Source organism: Brienomyrus brachyistius, chromosome 8 (assembly GCF_023856365.1).
Source record: "Brienomyrus brachyistius isolate T26 chromosome 8, BBRACH_0.4, whole genome shotgun sequence".
In the NCBI taxonomy this organism is placed as follows: domain Eukaryota; kingdom Metazoa; phylum Chordata; class Actinopteri; order Osteoglossiformes; family Mormyridae; genus Brienomyrus; species Brienomyrus brachyistius.
In genome coordinates this window covers 21,121,012-21,137,439 of record NC_064540.1, presented here as the reverse complement: position 1 = coordinate 21,137,439, position 16,428 = coordinate 21,121,012, and the positions used below count along the sequence as shown (strand labels likewise).

Below are 16,428 nucleotides of genomic sequence, written 5' to 3'. Positions count from 1 at the left end.
GCTGACTGACTCATATTTTTTTATGAATTGCATCATTGTTGTATGATACACGAATAATGCAATATAAAGCCGTATATTACCGACAGTGCCGCCTGTTGTGGAGTATAGATCACCTTTAATGACGGTGATGAAATCCTGAATTGTGCCTTTCAAAAAAAAAATGTTCCTTGGTCATTCGGGTTTGACTCTAGAGAGGGCAGATGGACTGTGATCAGTGGCTTCTTAAATCACAACATAACACATTAACACCAAAGAGGAAACCGAAGTATCAGTATTTTAAAAAGAGGCAGTATATTCAGCTTGGATTGCCCAAGTTCAAAGGTACTTCACCTTAGACAGGATAAGTTAATACAAATTAAAGCTGCCATTTCCCCCTGCAGACGCCGCTGTTACATCAGCGTGGACTTGTGGTCTGCCGTGTGCGAATTTCGCCGTGACTCCGCGGAGCAGAAGCAGAGTCGCGTGGAATCGCGGAGTTCAAACATTGTTACAAATGTAGCCTTTATGTGAGTGCGAGGCCAGTGAGTCTTCGACGTTTAGAAAGACTTTATGATTGAACAAAAGGACTGTAGGCGGTTGAGAAATTGCTTCAAGGCGGGTCTCCGACTGAAAAGCTGTTTGCCCATGCAGTCTTATTATTATGAGTAGGCGGTACGAGAGAGACTGGCGTAGTCTGTGCTGGGAGATTCGAGGAAAGTCCAGCTCGGTCCAAGCGGCGTACAGAACCTGATCTATGAAGTGAGTTCACAGTTTTATCTGTTTCTTTTGTTGTCTGCTGGTTCCCAGGGTTGTAGTGCCAAGGTTATATATTTTAACCGCAGTTCGGCGTGTAAGTCTATTCGTTCTTAACGTGAACAGTTTGGTCGTTATCACCATATAGAGATTATATGAGCCCCTTTAAGGTGGAGGCTTTAATTCGCATGAAAATAAAATGTGTGAGAGTTAGGGAGGATCTTTACTTTATCATACTTTTAAATATTGCAACACTGTATCCAATCAGCTAATGTTGATGTATAATGAGGGTAAAATAATGCGCGAACAGGCTATTACGGTTAATTTAACCAGTTGGTTTTGTCGTTTCTACGAATGAATGTCTAGTTAAATAACTTATTACTTCATATAAAACAGAAAATTACCAATAGGATTTACTTTATTCCTTTTCGCCGTATGTAGCCCTAACAGGTGTTATTTCATGGATGCAAATGAATAATAATCGAATAAGAATATGCGATTACTTTATTGATCCCAGCGCTCGTTATGTGTATAGAAGGTACACACGCACCTAAGTATATTATAGTATATAAATCAGTAATCACAACGTTATTTAGTTATCGGGGGGACTTGTATACAGGCTGTTATAAAGGGAAACAACGAGAAACAGATCTATCATGCTTACAGTATGTGTTTGCCAACGATTCACACCTTGCCGAGACTAACTTTCGGTTCCGCGCCGAGGATCGCGCTTGGGCTGATCGCGGAAGCGCTGCAGATTTGCAGTTCATGCAGTCAGAAGCTGGGCTGCCTGCGCAGACCGTCGGGTCGCCTCCGGAGGCTCCCGGAGCTGAGCAGGTGAGAGGTAAACGGCCGGCAACGGCAACGGCCGGGCGTCGATGCGAAAGAGATCTCCACGGCCAGGGAATGAGAGAGGCTCCAGCCGCAGAAGAGGACGCCGTGACGAGGTCCGCAGAGGTGCAGTTTGATCGACAAAAGCGCTTTATTAAATCTTGTGCCTGTGATTTGCAAGTTAGTCTGCAGGGGAAACAAAAGGCGTGCCTGCTGCATGCCGGGTGCCAGGCGGTGTGTGAGCTCTTACATAACATCTTGCGCGCGCGCACCCTCATCTCTATAAAGTCGTGGTCTCTTGCATGACCAGTCTTAGTACTTAATCGCTGCAATATTCTACTTTGCCTCTCATCGATAATGTGACGTGTGCTTTTAATTAGCATCACTACATATTGGCAGTTATTCATTTGCTTCTGGCCATTGGTTTTTTTAGGGTTATTCGTATGACTTAATAGAAAACACAGGTCAGTTCTGAGATAAGGACATAAATGTTTGCAGCTCTATGTATTGGTGGAATGTCCAGTAGTATACATGATTTAAAACTCTCGTTAAAGACACTTAGGCAAGAAAGTAATGTAAAATTCTGCCTCTTCCCCGTTTGTAGTATGTGGGCTCCTTCCATGTGGATGACCGTTGCCTAGACGACCAGATCCAGCAGTTGGACAGGCAGATGGAGTCTCTGAAGGTGAGGGGGCGGGGTCACTGCCTACCTCCGATCAGTGAGTCACAATACAAATCCGTTTACAGGCTACATGTGTGTGTCTGTTTGCTTGGCGATAAGCTGAAGGTTGTGTAATTCACAGGTGAACCTTGATTCATATTGATTTGTTTCCCTCCAGACTTCCCAAAGGCGAAAGCTCGTCTCACTGAAATTCTCCATCAAAGGAGTCAAGATGTATGACGAGGATGAAGCGGTAAGAAGCGCGGGAGACGGCGCAAACCTGTCGTCTGGATACTTTGTTCGGTCCTAATGGAATGACTCACACTGATTCGCCCACTGTCTCATCCGTCTAAAACCCAGGAGGGGGTCAAACACTCACTTCTGTTCACTGTGGATTTAAAGTCACAGAATAATGTGGAGGAAATTCCAGCACTTGGTGTAATATTTTAAGCGTCTTGAGGTTTGCGTGACTAAGGGTCCTGGCTTGTTTTTAACTTGGGCATTTGTGTCCTCATTAGTCAGTGCTGTGACCATTCAGTGAGCTTCTGTTTTGGGTGAGTATGCTGACATCCTCTCTACTGCACCTACAGACACTGTTAATGGCTCACGCACTGCGCAGGGTGTCCCTGTCGATGGCGCGGCCCTCCGATGAGCAGTTCGCCTTCGTCTCGCACAACCCGGGCAGCCTAGATGCACAGCTCTACTGTCACCTGTTCAGGGCCAGGCATGCCAGAGCAGTAAGGGTCCCAGTGTGATGTAGGCGTGTCAGTCATGCATGCATGATGTCATGATTTACATCCTCAGTGTGCACCAGTAATAGATAATTACCCATCCAATCACAGGGTTCATTTTTGTCCCCTCCCCTTCACTGTCCATCTAATCACAGGCCCAGTTTCTGAATCTGCTGATGTGCCGCTGCTTCCAGTTATCCTACATCCAGCGTCACCCAGAGGAGGTTGAGGAGGATGCGGTCAGCCCCCTGCCCACTTGCGCCCCTTCCCTCCTCAACCAGGGCTTCCCCCTCAGTGTTAACGCCCTGGTGTCCTTCCGTCGGGCACCCATGCTCGGTCTACTCTCTGGGGAAAAGGTCAGCCCCGTGGGGTCTGGGGGAGCCAGGATGACCATGACTGACTGTGCTCAACACTGCTTTGTCCCAATCTGGTCCTCAGGAACTCACTGTCAGTCGATGTTTTTGCTCCCTGCCAGACAGCCCACATTTTTGCTCCCTCCCAGACAGTCCACATTTTTTACCATCTGTGGGTCCTCAAGGATCAGATTGGGAAACGCTGTTCTACACTAGTTTCCCAACGCAGGCCTCAAGAATCCCCCCCAGGCAGTTCATATTTTTGCTCCCACTCGGCACACTTGAACCAAAAATTTAAGCAACCAAGGAATCCCAATTCCTGGGTTGGGAAATCCTGCTCTCGGCAGCATCCACATTTTGACAGCAAGTAGCATGACAGTTACAGTCATCAGAGGAATATCAAAGCTCCCTTCAGAGGAAAGCGTCAGTCATGCTGTGAAACTGTTTTTATAATCGGAGACATGCGGCTTGATTATAGTTGAGTAGCTTCCTCCACCACACTACGCGTGGTGCAGTTGTTCAAGCTGAGGGTGGGACAGCCATGTCCCTGCTTGTGGGATGCAGAAGTTCTAGGAACAAAGTTTGGGAGGAGCTTAAACTGGAACTGGTTCCCACCACAAGAAAATGTGGCTGTAATCCAGCATTACTGCAATGGCAGTGAAGCCTTTAAAAGCCATGAAGAGGCATGTGCACAAGCGAAACATTCTTTACATAACACTGCATCCTTGTACGGGTGCACTTTTGTCTTGTTATGCATAACTGCAAAATTACATGTTTGGTTTCTGAACAGTTTTTAGAGCTTAGTTCATTGCCTGTTACCGTGTTTCTTAGTGTCCCCCCTAAGACTTCCTGTCAGTTGATCCCCTGACCTTTAGAAGATGAGGACAAAGGTCACTTCGATGTGTGTCAATGCGCTGGGGAGAGCGATATAACCCATATCCTCATTCTGCAACTCCCTAAACTTTTTAAATATTAATCTTGTATTATATCGTCATCTAACTCATATGTCATGTGATGTTTGATTAAAAAAGGAAAATCTAAGAACACAAGCCCTAGATACGAGACCCAGTTAACCGACCGTCTCTGCTACCCCCCCACCACCCCCCCGTGTCACAGTCCTCCTCCTTGACCAGTGAAGAGCAGCCAAGCAGCTCTGAGGAGGGCCAGATCTCCTCCCCCACCCTGGTACGCAAGAAGGCCATCCGCAACAAAGTGCTGCGCTCTGGAGCGTACCGTTCCTTTACCTGCACGACCCACAGACAGCGCCACCTGCAGGACCAGCTGACCTCATCGCAAGGTGGGGATCCATTTGTCTTTAACGCGCCACCAGACTGCTGTCGCTGTCCTGGTAATGGTACTTTTAAGCCCCCTGCCGTGTCATTTCTGGACATGGGCTGCCAGAACAGCTGACTCCATCCTTTATTTGAACAAACACGTCCTACTGACAGCGATTCTCAGACTAGAGGATGTTTGGGTTGGCTGTGCCCCACCCCCTCCCTTAGGGAACCCGTGTAAATACAGGCATGTAAATACTGAAATAACTTCGCAAGAGGTCCCTGAGAATGTAATGCAGCTGATGAGAAACCCAAACTCAAGCTCCCCCCCCCCCGCCGCCCGGCACCCCCTTCAATATCTGTGTAAAACAGGAAAGACACAGAACGGTTTGGGAACCTCGAGAGGCCGGTCGCCCAGCCTGGCAGAGACTGAGGAAGCTCTAGCAGAAGCTGTGTGGAGCTGGGCGGGCATATCAAGGTCTGTGTGTGTGCGTGTGAGTGTGTGTGTGTGTGTGTGTGTGTGTGTGTGTGTATGCGTGTGCGTGCATGTGTGAGTGTGCGTGCATGTGTGAGTGTGTGTGAGTGTGAGTGAGTGTGCGTGTGAGTGTGCATGCATGTGTGAGTGTGAGTGAGTGTGCGTGTGAGTGATGGTTTTCCATGTTCAAAGCCACCGTTGTTTCTTTTCACTCTGGTGGAAATCTTGGATGCACCATTATCTGATGGGAAATATCTTGGATGTTGTAAAATGTCAGTTTAAAATGTTCAATGTCTGCGTAATTCCCATATTGTGCCGGACCTTAATCTTCGCTACAGTTTGTAATTCTATGGCCCTAATGCCAGCCTCATTTTGAGCAGGCATTCCCTTTGTTGCCCATGATGACGCTGGCCATGTGACCAGTGATGCTTCAAGGGGCGAAAGGCAGGATGCCCTCAAGCCTAGATGCCGTTTATCCCCATCTTGCCCTTTCTGCTCATTCCCTTTCAGATCCAGCAGCTCCTCTCTGCTGGAGGAGGACGTCCTGGGTGCCTTCCTCTTATCTCCCTCAGCCGGGGATTCTGACTCGGGGTCCATCACCATCCGTGGTCCCTCTGGTCTGGCCACCTACTCCATCAGGAAGAGCCCTGAGAATAAATACACGCTGGAGGTAGATCGGCACGGGTATCAAAGTCTTCTCTGACAGCAGGCCGGGAAATCGCATGGGAGGGATGCTGCTTTGCCTGACTTTGTCGTCCATATAGCGCATTTTTAGCTTGGAAGTTCTACTTACACAAAAATGTTCTGAGGGCAGAAGGAAAAATGGTCATCTCTCAGAACCAATCAATCAGATTGTAGAGGAGGTGTGTTCAAGCAACTAGAGGAGGTGGGACCAACCAATCAGATGTCTTGGTACTGCCTCCTCTACAATCTTATTGGTTATCTCCCTGAAACGATCATTTTTTTCTTCTGCCCTCGGAACATTTTTAAAGCCCTCATAAACATAAGGAATTGATATCAGTTAACAGTGTAACTGAAATTGACTTGCAATGTAATTCACAATCACATATTTTTCTTATGTTTTTGTTAGAATGATTGATATTTACTGACCGTGTTCGTGTGTGTGTGTGTGTGTTTCATCCTTTTAATCAGAACTGCATGACGGATTTCGACAGTATTGCTGCCTTAATACAGCACTACCACGAAGACGCAGGCGAGCTGGAGTACGCTCTGAGCTGTGCCCGCGTCAACCATTGCTATGAGTGGGACGAGAAACCAGGAGGGGCCCCGGCTTTCACCATCCGCAAGGCCTCAGTGAACATATGAGGGCACGGTGTAAGGGACGCCCAGCTGCCAGCGCTAACATGCTTCACCAAACTGGGGAGTGGCCGTCCCCCACCTAAGCCTGGGCTTGTGCCAAAGAGAGAAGACGGGAGTGAGGCCAATGTTCGGAAGCTCATATGGAAATAGTTGAATTCACTGTACATCCCTTTCCTTTTCACCCTGCATCTCGCTTGTCTGCCTGACTGGTGGCCTAGCACCCGAGGAACACTCTGGACTAGCATGCAAGGCACATGTACTTCAGATGAACAAATTATCAACCTGCCCTTTCATGTATGCTTGCTCTTCTGGGGAAAAGATTATTGGTTCCCTTTGTCATGCTTGCTCATGTGTTTGCATCTGAGCAGGTGACTCTCCTGAGTTTATGCTGGTGAATATCTTCCCTGGGGGGCTGGAATGTTGGGGAGGTTAATTTACATGCTGACCATGGCCGGGTGGATGTCAGTAGCATGTATGGAAACACAACATTAGTATCATACACGTTCATGACCCCTACATGCTTCTTATACCATAGTTAACACTTTGGAAACATAAGACTGAGAACTTTTGTCGGCCGTCATGTGAATTTTTGTGATATTGAGCGAGGTAGTGTACACCAACTCATAAATTACATTTAAAATATGTACGTTGTTTTTCTTGAATCTTTTTATTTCAAGAGTGTGCTTTTTTATTATTTTTTTTAAATCATCTTGAAATGTCTTGTAGTAGCGTTGGGTAAAAGTAGGAGAAGAACTGCGGCTTCTCGCACTGCCACGCGGGGGCGCTGTTTTCCATTTTGGAAGCACAGCGTTTGAGAATCTGGAGTAGAAAAATCTGTTTTTCACTTTAGCTTCGTATAAAGTAACATGCTTACTTACTCTAATGCAAAATGTTGATCAGGTCGTGATATCTGAATAATCTGATCTATTCCCGAACGGCTCTTCCACTTCTATCTTTATCACATACACTTGCTTTCGGCCATGAGGGGAAATCGTCAGTACTAAGACAGCATGCAAACTCCGAAACAAGATCATTATTTTATAAAACCTCCTGTTAAATGATAATGAAAAAAGTGAAATTTAGGACGCAATTGTAGACTAGCCCTTTACAAGAAGTGAAGGTTTTATTATTATTATTACACGCACTTATTTGACGACGGTCCCTAAAACTGTCAATCGCGTTTCCGTGGAAGTTTGCGGTAGCTCAGCAACAGGGGACGCCGCGGTAGCAGAATTCCGCCGTTTATTTTTGTACGACCGCCAGTGGTGGCGACTCTCCGGGTACCTCTGGGGTGTGCTTCCATGGTACTGGATGGCGCTGATGATGTGTCCCCCCACGGTGATGCTTTACGGACTATGACAGCAGGCAACCGGAGGGTCTGCCGGCGCGGACAAGCACACTGCTTTGGACGCTGCTTTCCGACTGCGCTGGCAAGTTAGTCTCTGGGCTCTCATCGTGCGTGGCAGTGGTGCGTTACGGAAGAATAAAAACTTCTGTATCGAAAAGGACGTTTCATGTATAAAAAAAGTGTATTATCCAGCAAGGACGGGGATCATTGCACTGATAAGTATGACTTAAATTATAACATTGACGCACATAGCTATAGCAGATAAAAATCAGATAGCTATGATTTTATCACGACTGAAAGACAAATAATTTTTTTACATTACATTTTACATCTGCACTACTGATGGCTTCCGAGTCGGTTAAGGTGGTGGTCAGGTGCCGACCCATGAATGACAGGGAAAGGGCGCTGAGCTGTAAGGCGGTGGTGTTGGTGGATTCCGACCGGGGCCAGTGCTTCATAGAGAAGCCCGGAGCGGCTGAGGAGCCGCCCAAACAATTCACCTTCGAGGGAGCCTACTGCCCCCAGCACACCACCGAGCAGATGTACAACGAGGTCGCCTACCCGCTGGTGGAGGTAAAAGCGGAAAGCGGCGCAAATTCATGCTGTCTGCACGATGAATGTTTTATAACTCGCCCATTATAGGGCCCTGTGACACAGGGGTCACCTGAGGGCAAGTTACACCACTAGTTAACCATGCACTCAATTAAAAATGTACATGCAGAGTACAAGCATATATCATCAATATGAGGAACTTAAAAACCTTATCACTTACCTACGAGTAGATCTATATCATTTGTGTGCTTACTTTAAACTGAAACGTTTTCCCTATGGTATTCTCTACGCTTCATCTTGTTAGGGATATCCTGTATTCTGTGCTGTAGCGTTTTGCTTATTCATAAGGATGACTTATTTTATGGGCCTATTAAAATGTCCCCTTTGCGTTATTTATATAAATAATTTCTGTTGATTACTACCCAATGTGTCGGGACTATAAAAATGGCAGGAAACCTTCCTGTAATCCGCCTTGGTCATTGGAGATTTTCCTTCTATCAGGGGGTGACGGAAGGTTACAACGGGACCATATTTGCCTACGGACAGACGGGCAGCGGCAAGTCCTTCACCATGCAGGGTGTCGCCGAGCCGCCCGCCTACCGGGGGGTGATTCCCCGAGCCTTTGAACACATCTTTGAGACAATACAGGTATCACAGTACCTTTTAAATGTCAACACACACATCAGTGATGTTCATTTAGGTGTCAGAATAAAGTTTATCGCGCGTTAATCTGTTGACATATTAATATTGACTATAGAGGGAACAAATTTCAACTAACACTGACCCCCCCTTCCCTGGTTACGGAATATGTAGGATTAAAAAAAATAATAATTAAAAACAGCACTAAGTATTGATTACTTGAACATTTTCCAGCACTAATCTAATCCATAGTCCGCTTTTCCTCCTCTTCGTAAAGTGTACAGAGAACACCAAGTTCCTTGTGAGAACGTCTTATCTGGAAATTTACAACGAGGAAGTCAGGGACCTCCTAGGCAATGACACCAAACAAAAAATGGAGGTAAGAGGATGAGAGTTCTCAGGAGGAAAAGGGAGCAATTATTCATTTGCTCTCTTGTCACTGTATGTTCTCTCCTGGCTCTTAAATGGGATGCCTATAGGACTGGTTACCCCAGTAACCGCCTGTTGTTAATGTGGGAGTGCACGGGTGAAGGAACAATAGCTGTTGCCTTGGTGACACGGAACAGAGACCCAATAAATAGTCGATCCAATATGTTCTTCCGAGGAGAGCTGGGCTGGTAAGGCACTGTTAACCTTTGTGGTACAGACACTTGCCCACCTGAGTTAGCTTGCGGAAAATAAAACTACTCGCTAGTCTCCTGGAAGGTCAGTGTAAACAGAGCAGCTGTGTTGTCAGGCCTTGTGAGACTGGACGGCCATGTTTCAGACAAAAATAGCCCTTATTATTATTATTATTATTATTATTATTCTAGACCAAAAATGACAGGATGCCACTGCCTGCAAGTGTTTCAGTGAAAGCATCAGCCTGTGTCTGTGTCTGTGGTAGCTGAAGGAGCACCCAGAGCATGGCATCTATGTCCGGAACCTGTCCATGCGGACCGTGCATAGTGTCACAGAGTGCGAGCGGCTGATGGAACAGGGCTGGCGCAATCGCTCCGTGGGCTGCACCCTAATGAACAAGGACTCGTCCCGCTCTCACTCCATCTTCACCATCCACATGGAGATCTGCAGCACTGGTCAGACCCTGGAGATCCTCATCTCCCACTTTCACTCTGCCTTAATCCATTGCAGACCCTAGATCTTAACATACTGGCCACGGTGTTTGCCAAGGTAATGTCAACGAAATATATTTGGCCACAGAGAATGGATGAGTTTTCATTTATTTAGCAGATGCCTCATTTCAAAGTGACATACAAGTGAGGATCAGGGTCAGCCCGTGTTCCTGAAACATTGGGGGTTTAAGGACCTTACTGAAGAGTCCATCTGCGATATGATTTCTCCACTAGCCATGGGATTTTAACTCATAAGCTTCCAGACACCCTGAACCCCTACATATTGAACATTAAAGTAAATTGCATGTAAGCTGCCATGATTAAAATTATTTACTAAGAGGTGGGCATATCAAGTCCAGAATGCAGAAATTCAGACCAAGATTTGTTTCAGCCAACCACTTGGGTACTCTGTGACTGTGACTCTTTATACTTAATTGGTTGGTTAAAACAAAATCTTGATCTGGATTTTTACTTTCTGGACCTGAAATGTCCATCTCTGCCAGTAAGTGATCGTGTGTCTTTACTGATTCATACCAGCCAGGGGTAGCTTATCGATTTTCTCCAATGTGATGAAATGAGGAGTAGGTAATTGTGATTACTGTGAACTGGCAGTATCTGCATAGTTTAATCTCGCAGCATGTGGTTCTCCTACCAAATATGAACTTCCACATCTACAGAACATTATACCTTCTCAACACACTGGCAGGCAGGGGAGAAATAAATGGAATTATACTTGAAAATATTAGCATATCACTGATATCAATGTTGCATTAAACAAGAATTTGTAATCTTTGGTTCTGCCCTCGTACTGTAGCCCCAAGGAAGATAATTGCTTCAGTTTAAATTTGGAAATATTGGAAGTGTCTCAAAGTTTCCGTTAAGAAACTCAGTCAACCTTGGTAGGGTAATTTGTCTCCCCCTGGTGGTCACATGCACAGATGCGGTTGGTGAAGGCCGACTGAGAGCTGGGAAGCTCAACCTGGTGGACCTGGCGGGCAGCGAGAGGCAGTCCAAGACCGGCGCGATGGGAGAGCGTCTGCGTGAGGCCACTAAGATCAACCTGTCTCTGTCGGCGCTGGGCAACGTCATCTCGGCCCTGGTGGACGGCCGCTCCCGTCACGTTCCCTACCGGGACTCCAAGCTGACACGCCTGCTGCAGGATTCGCTTGGGGGAAACACTCGAACCCTTATGGTGGCCTGTCTGTCACCTGCTGACAACAACTACGAGGAGAGCCTCAGCACCCTGCGCTACGCCCACCGTGCCAAGAGCATCCAGAACCGGCCGCGCGTCAACGAGGACCCCAAGGATGCCTTGCTTAGAGAATACCAGGACGAAATAAACTATCTGCGCACCCTCCTTTCGGGGCAGCTGGGGGGGTCAAACATCCCGTGTGAGTATCCACTCCCTCTTCTCCTATTTCCATTTCACGTAGCGTTTCCCAGCCTTGGTTTATCCTCTTGGTAGCATTGCTGGCTGGCGCGAAGTCTGAAGGCCCTCCTGCCTCCAGAAGTGAAGCAGAGAAGGAGAGGATGAAGCAGGTGATGACCTGTTGGCCCGTTTTTCTCTTGCCATCTCGTGCCTCAGTCGGGTGGTGTTGGGTGGATGCTGACGTAGTCACACTTGCACACAGGACTACGAAGAGAAGCTGGCCAGGCTGCAAGCAGAATACCACGCGGAGCAGGAGTCCAACGCCAAACTTCAGGAGGACATTGTCACGCTCCGCACCTCTTATGAGGCCAGGTTGTCAGGCCTGGAGAAGCTCGGCGTAATGAAAGCCATTAACATTAACAAAGGTCATTTGCTATGGTCTGTAAAGCTCGTAGCTGGGGTCCAGTACAAAATGGGTGACAAGAGTTTTGTCTGGAAAACCTAGATTCCTCTGTTGGGGCTTTCCAGATGGTACAAGGCTCTGTTTTCCCAAAAACAAGTGGACTGTGTTTCTGTTGTTGTGCCAGGGAACGCTGGCAGCAGTGTGTCTGCTGAAGAGGAGGAGTGTCAACCCGAAACAGCTGCCTCACAGGCAGTCACGGCTATGGAGCATTCCTTGGCTCAAGTAGGCATCCAGCAGGAATTAGTGGGTTGGGGGTGGAGGGGATTATGGTCACTGCTAAATGAGAACATAAAGTGGCTGATTCTGGGAAGAAATGGCTCTTGATAAGTTATTTCCTTTCAATTTCCAGATGGGCTGTAAAAATTCTGTTCTATCTTGCTTTGTTGCACACAGAACATCGGTTATCGTAGTGAAATTAAATGGTTCAGAACAAGTGACAGCTGAGATGTTTCTCTCCGACTAGTGCCTCTGCCATGATCTCGATCTTGCTTCCAGGTGTCCCAGCCTGAAGTGGCTCAGCAGGTTAGTAGCGTCCGGGAGGACCCAGAGGGCACGGCACACAGGGGGATCTCTCCGGTCAGCACCACTGGTGCACTCGAGCAGAAACACGCCCTGAAGAGGTAGGAACATGCTGAGCCAATGCGTGGTGGTGTGTCCTCAACCCCTCTACAACCTGGAAAAGTGCGTGTGAATGTTTGGCAGAGTCCACTGCGGTTCCACGGTCCCTGGTGTGTTTCCATCTCAGGCTCCAGCAGCTGGAGCAGGAGTTCGTGGGTGGAGAAGAGGCCCGGAATGAGGACCTTCAGCGGAGGCACCGGCAGAGGAAGCGTCTGGCTGACCAGAGGAAGAAGCAGCTGGCTGAGGCGATGGCCGAGGGCACGGAGGACACAGACGGCGTGCTGCTCCGCGTCTACGACTCCATCCAGGAGGAGGTGCATGCCAAGAACCGGCTGCTGGAGGCGACGCAGGGAAAGGTAGGTGCGGAAAGGTTGGATGTGCACTGAGGGGGTGTAGCAGAACTTCATGGCCTATTTTAATTTTTCTCAGCTATTTTGGCTACTGCAGGGTTATGCATCTGTTGTTCTTATGTAACAGATTCAGAGAATTATGCTAAAACTAGGTGACAACACTGCTTCCTCTGTGCTAGGTAGGTATTGCCCTCCCCAGACATGGACTACATATGATTTTGGGACCAGTCCGCTGCTACTGCAGACTCTTTCTCATTTTTTTTCATGATAACGCGATAAGCTGGGGCGCCGCTAGCAATTTTGGGCCCTATGACAAAATATGAGGTTGGGCCCCCCTACCACACCCATTCAGATCTCTGGGGGCCCCTAAAGGGCGTGGGCCCTTAGAATTGTCCCAACTTTCACCCCCTTAGCGGCGCCCCTGGCGATAAGTATTTGACAATTCTTTTCGAACTTTGCAGACACATTAGACAGGTAAAGAACTGGTATTACAGTAACATGGTGTACTGTGGAGTTTATTTTTTTGCTTAAATGTATTATTTAACCCCCCACTCCGAGATTTTTATCGTGGGAGACACCCCTGCCCAGATAACAGAATAGCATTACTTTTGGAAACATCGTTAAAATATCGTATACTACGATGTAACGTATGGACAGTATGACGGTATAAAAAAAAAATAACATACCACCCAGGCTTAGTGTTCTTTTCCAGTATCATACTCAGTATTGTAATACAGATGTAAGTATAAAGTGTTGAATTATTTCTGTCCTTGGGCCATGTGTGTTCCTTTGGTTAGTTGTTCATTCTAACCCAATAAAATGAGAGTCGCTTCCCATTGCCACCCATTCAGCTAAAGGCGGCGCGTCTGGAGATCCGCGACCTTCAGAGGGAGTTCGAGCTGGAGCGCGATGACTACCTGGCCAACATCCGCAGGCTGGAGCGTGAGGCCCAGCTGCTGCAGGGAATCCTGGAACGTGTGCTCCCCCTGGTCCGGCGCGACTGCAACTACAGCTGTGTCGAGCGGCTCCGCAAGGAGGCAATGTGGGACGAGGACAGCGCCACCTGGAGGTTGCCAGAGGTGGTGGTGCAGAAAACGGTCCTCCCGTCAAGTTAGTGATCTCACAAAGATAGAATCATTTGTGCTGGTGACTCTTCAGGTGAGTCCACCTGTGTCTGCAAAGGCTTGACTTCCCCTTCCTTCCTTTTCATCATAGTGCCCACAGCACAAACAACTGGCAGCCAAAGCCGACTACCAGCTGTCAGGACTGCTGTTGCAGACAATGGGGAATCATTTGCACAGGTATGTAATTATCTTGCGAGAATATTGGTACTGATAGCACGGCAATGTTTTCCTACATAGTCCTTGGGAACCCCCAGACAATCTATGTTTTGCTCCCAAAAATGTGGACTGTTGGGCGGGGAGCTGAGAGGGAGCAAAAAGGTGGACTGTCTGGCGGACAGCTGGGAGGGAACAAAAAGGTGAATTGAGTGCTGTAGGGGGTGGATGACGTGGGGCGACAGACCTGGACTGGCTATAAGGTATACTGGCATTTTCCCAGTGGTCCGATGGGTTTGTGAGTCGCTGAAATGTATCACTGGGGACCCGTCGTTGCTAAAGTCACATGTGATGGCCATTTCCATTAAGCATTCAGCTGCTGTCCCCGGTCTGCACAGGAAGAGGACCGTTATAAGGAGCTGTTGAGTCGCAGCAATAGCGAGAACATCGCCAGCAACTACTTCAAGTGCCGGAGGGCCAGTGAGCTGCTCGCCACAGAACCCAAGAAGAGCGTCGGTAAGAGCATGAGCTTCTGGGGTTTCCGTGGGAACCACTGCAGAGGTGCGTAGCCGGCTGGCTTCTGAATGGGGCTGCTGCATAGCAGCATGCACTGAATCAGATCCTCCACTCACATTCCGGGTCTCCTTTGTGTGTCAGTCAGACCTTTGGTTTGTTTAGTTGACAGTTTTATCCAGGTGAATCGGGCACCACTAAATTAGATTTAAAATGCAGACTGCCTTTGACACAGAGACACAAGTTGCATGTTAAGAAGCAGAAGAATTTTGTCTGTAGCAACACAAAATTCTGACAGCTGCTGGAAGATCATTCATCCAGATTAGGGCCACTGCAGGTTTTTTTTTGATTTTCCCACATGCCTAAGCGTCTGTGAAGGTGTGGCAACTGTGTATGTTTGGGGAGAAAAAAACAGGGAGATGTATTCTTGATCACTGGATGAAATACTTTTTTTTGTTAATTTAACTCAGCTGAAATTGAAGGCAAACACCCAGCCAGTGACTGACTTTGGATTGCAGGTTTTTAGCTTAACAGTGTGATGGTTCTGGGAACATAGCCACAGACCAGTGAGGACACAAAAATCTCACGCTGATTTTCGCACCAATTGGATGCACGTCTCTCCCTCCTGTTCAATGTGATGACCATCAGCATCTTTGCAGCCACCCACTCAGCGCCACTCAGCAACGGGACATCCCTTGTCGTCTCTGCCCAGCCTGCGGAATCTCAGCCGCCACGCCCTTTCCGCCTGGAGTCCCTGGGATTGGACACTGCGTCGCTCAACAGCAGGGTGAAGCGTAAGAAAAGCCGAACGCACATCCCTCGCAACGGAAGCTAAGCCCTGAATGTGGCCCAGTGAGTAAAACCATGATGAAGTCTTCCCATAATCCTCAGCGGGGAGTTCAGCCCAGTACCAGGAAGTGTGGGATCACTCTCCAGTTCTGTCTGGCATGAAGTATAAGCTCCTCTACTGAGGCGAGTAATTTAGACAAATTTAGGCGAGTATAAAAAAAAAAACACTAGCCTTCTGACCAGTAAAAAATATATAGCATAGCAGCCCAGTTGGTAGTAAAAATGCAAAAAAGGTTCATCTCTGGTTATGACTCGTATTACACCTTCCAGTTTACATGTCTGTATTTTTGCTATATACTGTACAAAACATTATGAAATTCACCATGAATGAGTCTTAATAAATCATATTAATGAACAACAGAAACCGAAGGACATTAGCAATTTAATATCACATTTTTAATCGATTCCCTGTATCTGGAAATGCCTTGGCTCGTTTTCAAATTGCAAACGGTTATTAAATAATAAGGCTGTTTGGTAGCTACCATTTGATGAAAGCATCGTTACGGTTATCAGCTTGTATGCTGCGCTAGGCTGGATTTTTATGTTATACTTATTATTAAAACGGGAGCCAAATATTAGTCTGTGACTCTTAATAACCGGTTCTGGCAAGAAAGCTAATTTTGGGGGGGGGGGGGGGGGGGGGGTTGAACTTGCCTGAGATTCTTGACCTGAGTAGTGTTCAAATTCATATCTAGCACCATCCTCACACCCCAGCAATGCAGCCAAGCAGGGGCACACGATGTACAGTGTCTTTTTAAGTTGTTATGGTATGTCAAAGACAAACAGCACATTTGGGATGACACACAAACTTCACGGCCAGTCTTCTTACTGGGTTCGTTCCGGGGCAGATGAAGCAGCTACGGAAAGATGAGAATGTGTGAAGCTAACTAATTAAATCTGTAGGGTTTAGTGACTTTTCAAATCTCAATACTCACTCATACCCCCCTCCCCCCAAAAAGGC

The 16,428-nt window shown here is 47.4% G+C and overlaps 2 protein-coding genes across 4 annotated transcripts; both read left to right on the top strand.

The window, feature by feature from the left end:
* The first annotated feature begins 119 nt into the window (after positions 1-119).
* Positions 120-7,019, top strand: sh2d5 (SH2 domain containing 5). Its single transcript, XM_049023491.1, has 10 exons — positions 120-738; positions 1,456-1,689; positions 2,168-2,248; positions 2,403-2,477; positions 2,815-2,961; positions 3,111-3,311; positions 4,425-4,605; positions 4,955-5,060; positions 5,568-5,727; positions 6,210-7,019. Exons 2-10 carry the CDS (start codon positions 1,501-1,503, stop codon positions 6,381-6,383), a joined length of 1,314 nt encoding a protein of 437 aa, XP_048879448.1. The 5' UTR covers positions 120-738; positions 1,456-1,500; the 3' UTR covers positions 6,384-7,019.
* Positions 7,020-7,152: 133 nt separating this feature from the next.
* On the top strand, positions 7,153-16,040 carry kif17 (kinesin family member 17). 3 transcript variants are annotated; one of them, XR_007399386.1, is made up of 14 exons: positions 7,153-8,298; positions 8,779-8,925; positions 9,194-9,295; positions 9,803-9,992; positions 10,967-11,419; positions 11,494-11,567; positions 11,660-11,822; positions 11,985-12,082; positions 12,356-12,480; positions 12,606-12,834; positions 13,680-13,938; positions 14,044-14,129; positions 14,475-14,621; positions 15,278-15,416. XR_007399386.1 is itself a non-coding variant. In XM_049023457.1 (14 exons), exons 1-14 carry the CDS (start codon positions 8,068-8,070, stop codon positions 15,451-15,453), a joined length of 2,451 nt encoding a protein of 816 aa, XP_048879414.1. In that variant the 5' UTR covers positions 7,153-8,067; the 3' UTR covers positions 15,454-16,040. The 3 variants fall into 3 exon arrangements, 2 of the variants coding, with proteins under 2 accessions (XP_048879414.1, XP_048879413.1); XM_049023457.1 differs by having other exon boundaries at positions 14,504-14,621; positions 15,278-16,040; XM_049023456.1 differs by having other exon boundaries at positions 14,495-14,621; positions 15,278-16,040.
* The last annotated feature ends 388 nt before the right edge of the window (positions 16,041-16,428 follow it).

Excerpts from the sequence above, each read along its gene's own strand:
- sh2d5 (XM_049023491.1), top strand. The coding sequence starts at position 1,501 with ATGCAGTCAGAAGCTGGGCTGCCTGCGCAGACCGTCGGGTCGCCTCCG. Across the intron at positions 2,478-2,814 it reads TGTATGACGAGGATGAAGCG|ACACTGTTAATGGCTCACGC; the intron begins GTAAGAAGCGCG and ends CTGCACCTACAG. Across the intron at positions 4,606-4,954 it reads CCAGCTGACCTCATCGCAAG|GAAAGACACAGAACGGTTTG; the intron begins GTGGGGATCCAT and ends TGTGTAAAACAG.
- kif17 (XM_049023456.1), top strand. The coding sequence starts at position 8,068 with ATGGCTTCCGAGTCGGTTAAGGTGGTGGTCAGGTGCCGACCCATGAAT. Across the intron at positions 9,296-9,802 it reads ACACCAAACAAAAAATGGAG|CTGAAGGAGCACCCAGAGCA; the intron begins GTAAGAGGATGA and ends TGTCTGTGGTAG. Across the intron at positions 12,835-13,679 it reads TGGAGGCGACGCAGGGAAAG|CTAAAGGCGGCGCGTCTGGA; the intron begins GTAGGTGCGGAA and ends CCACCCATTCAG.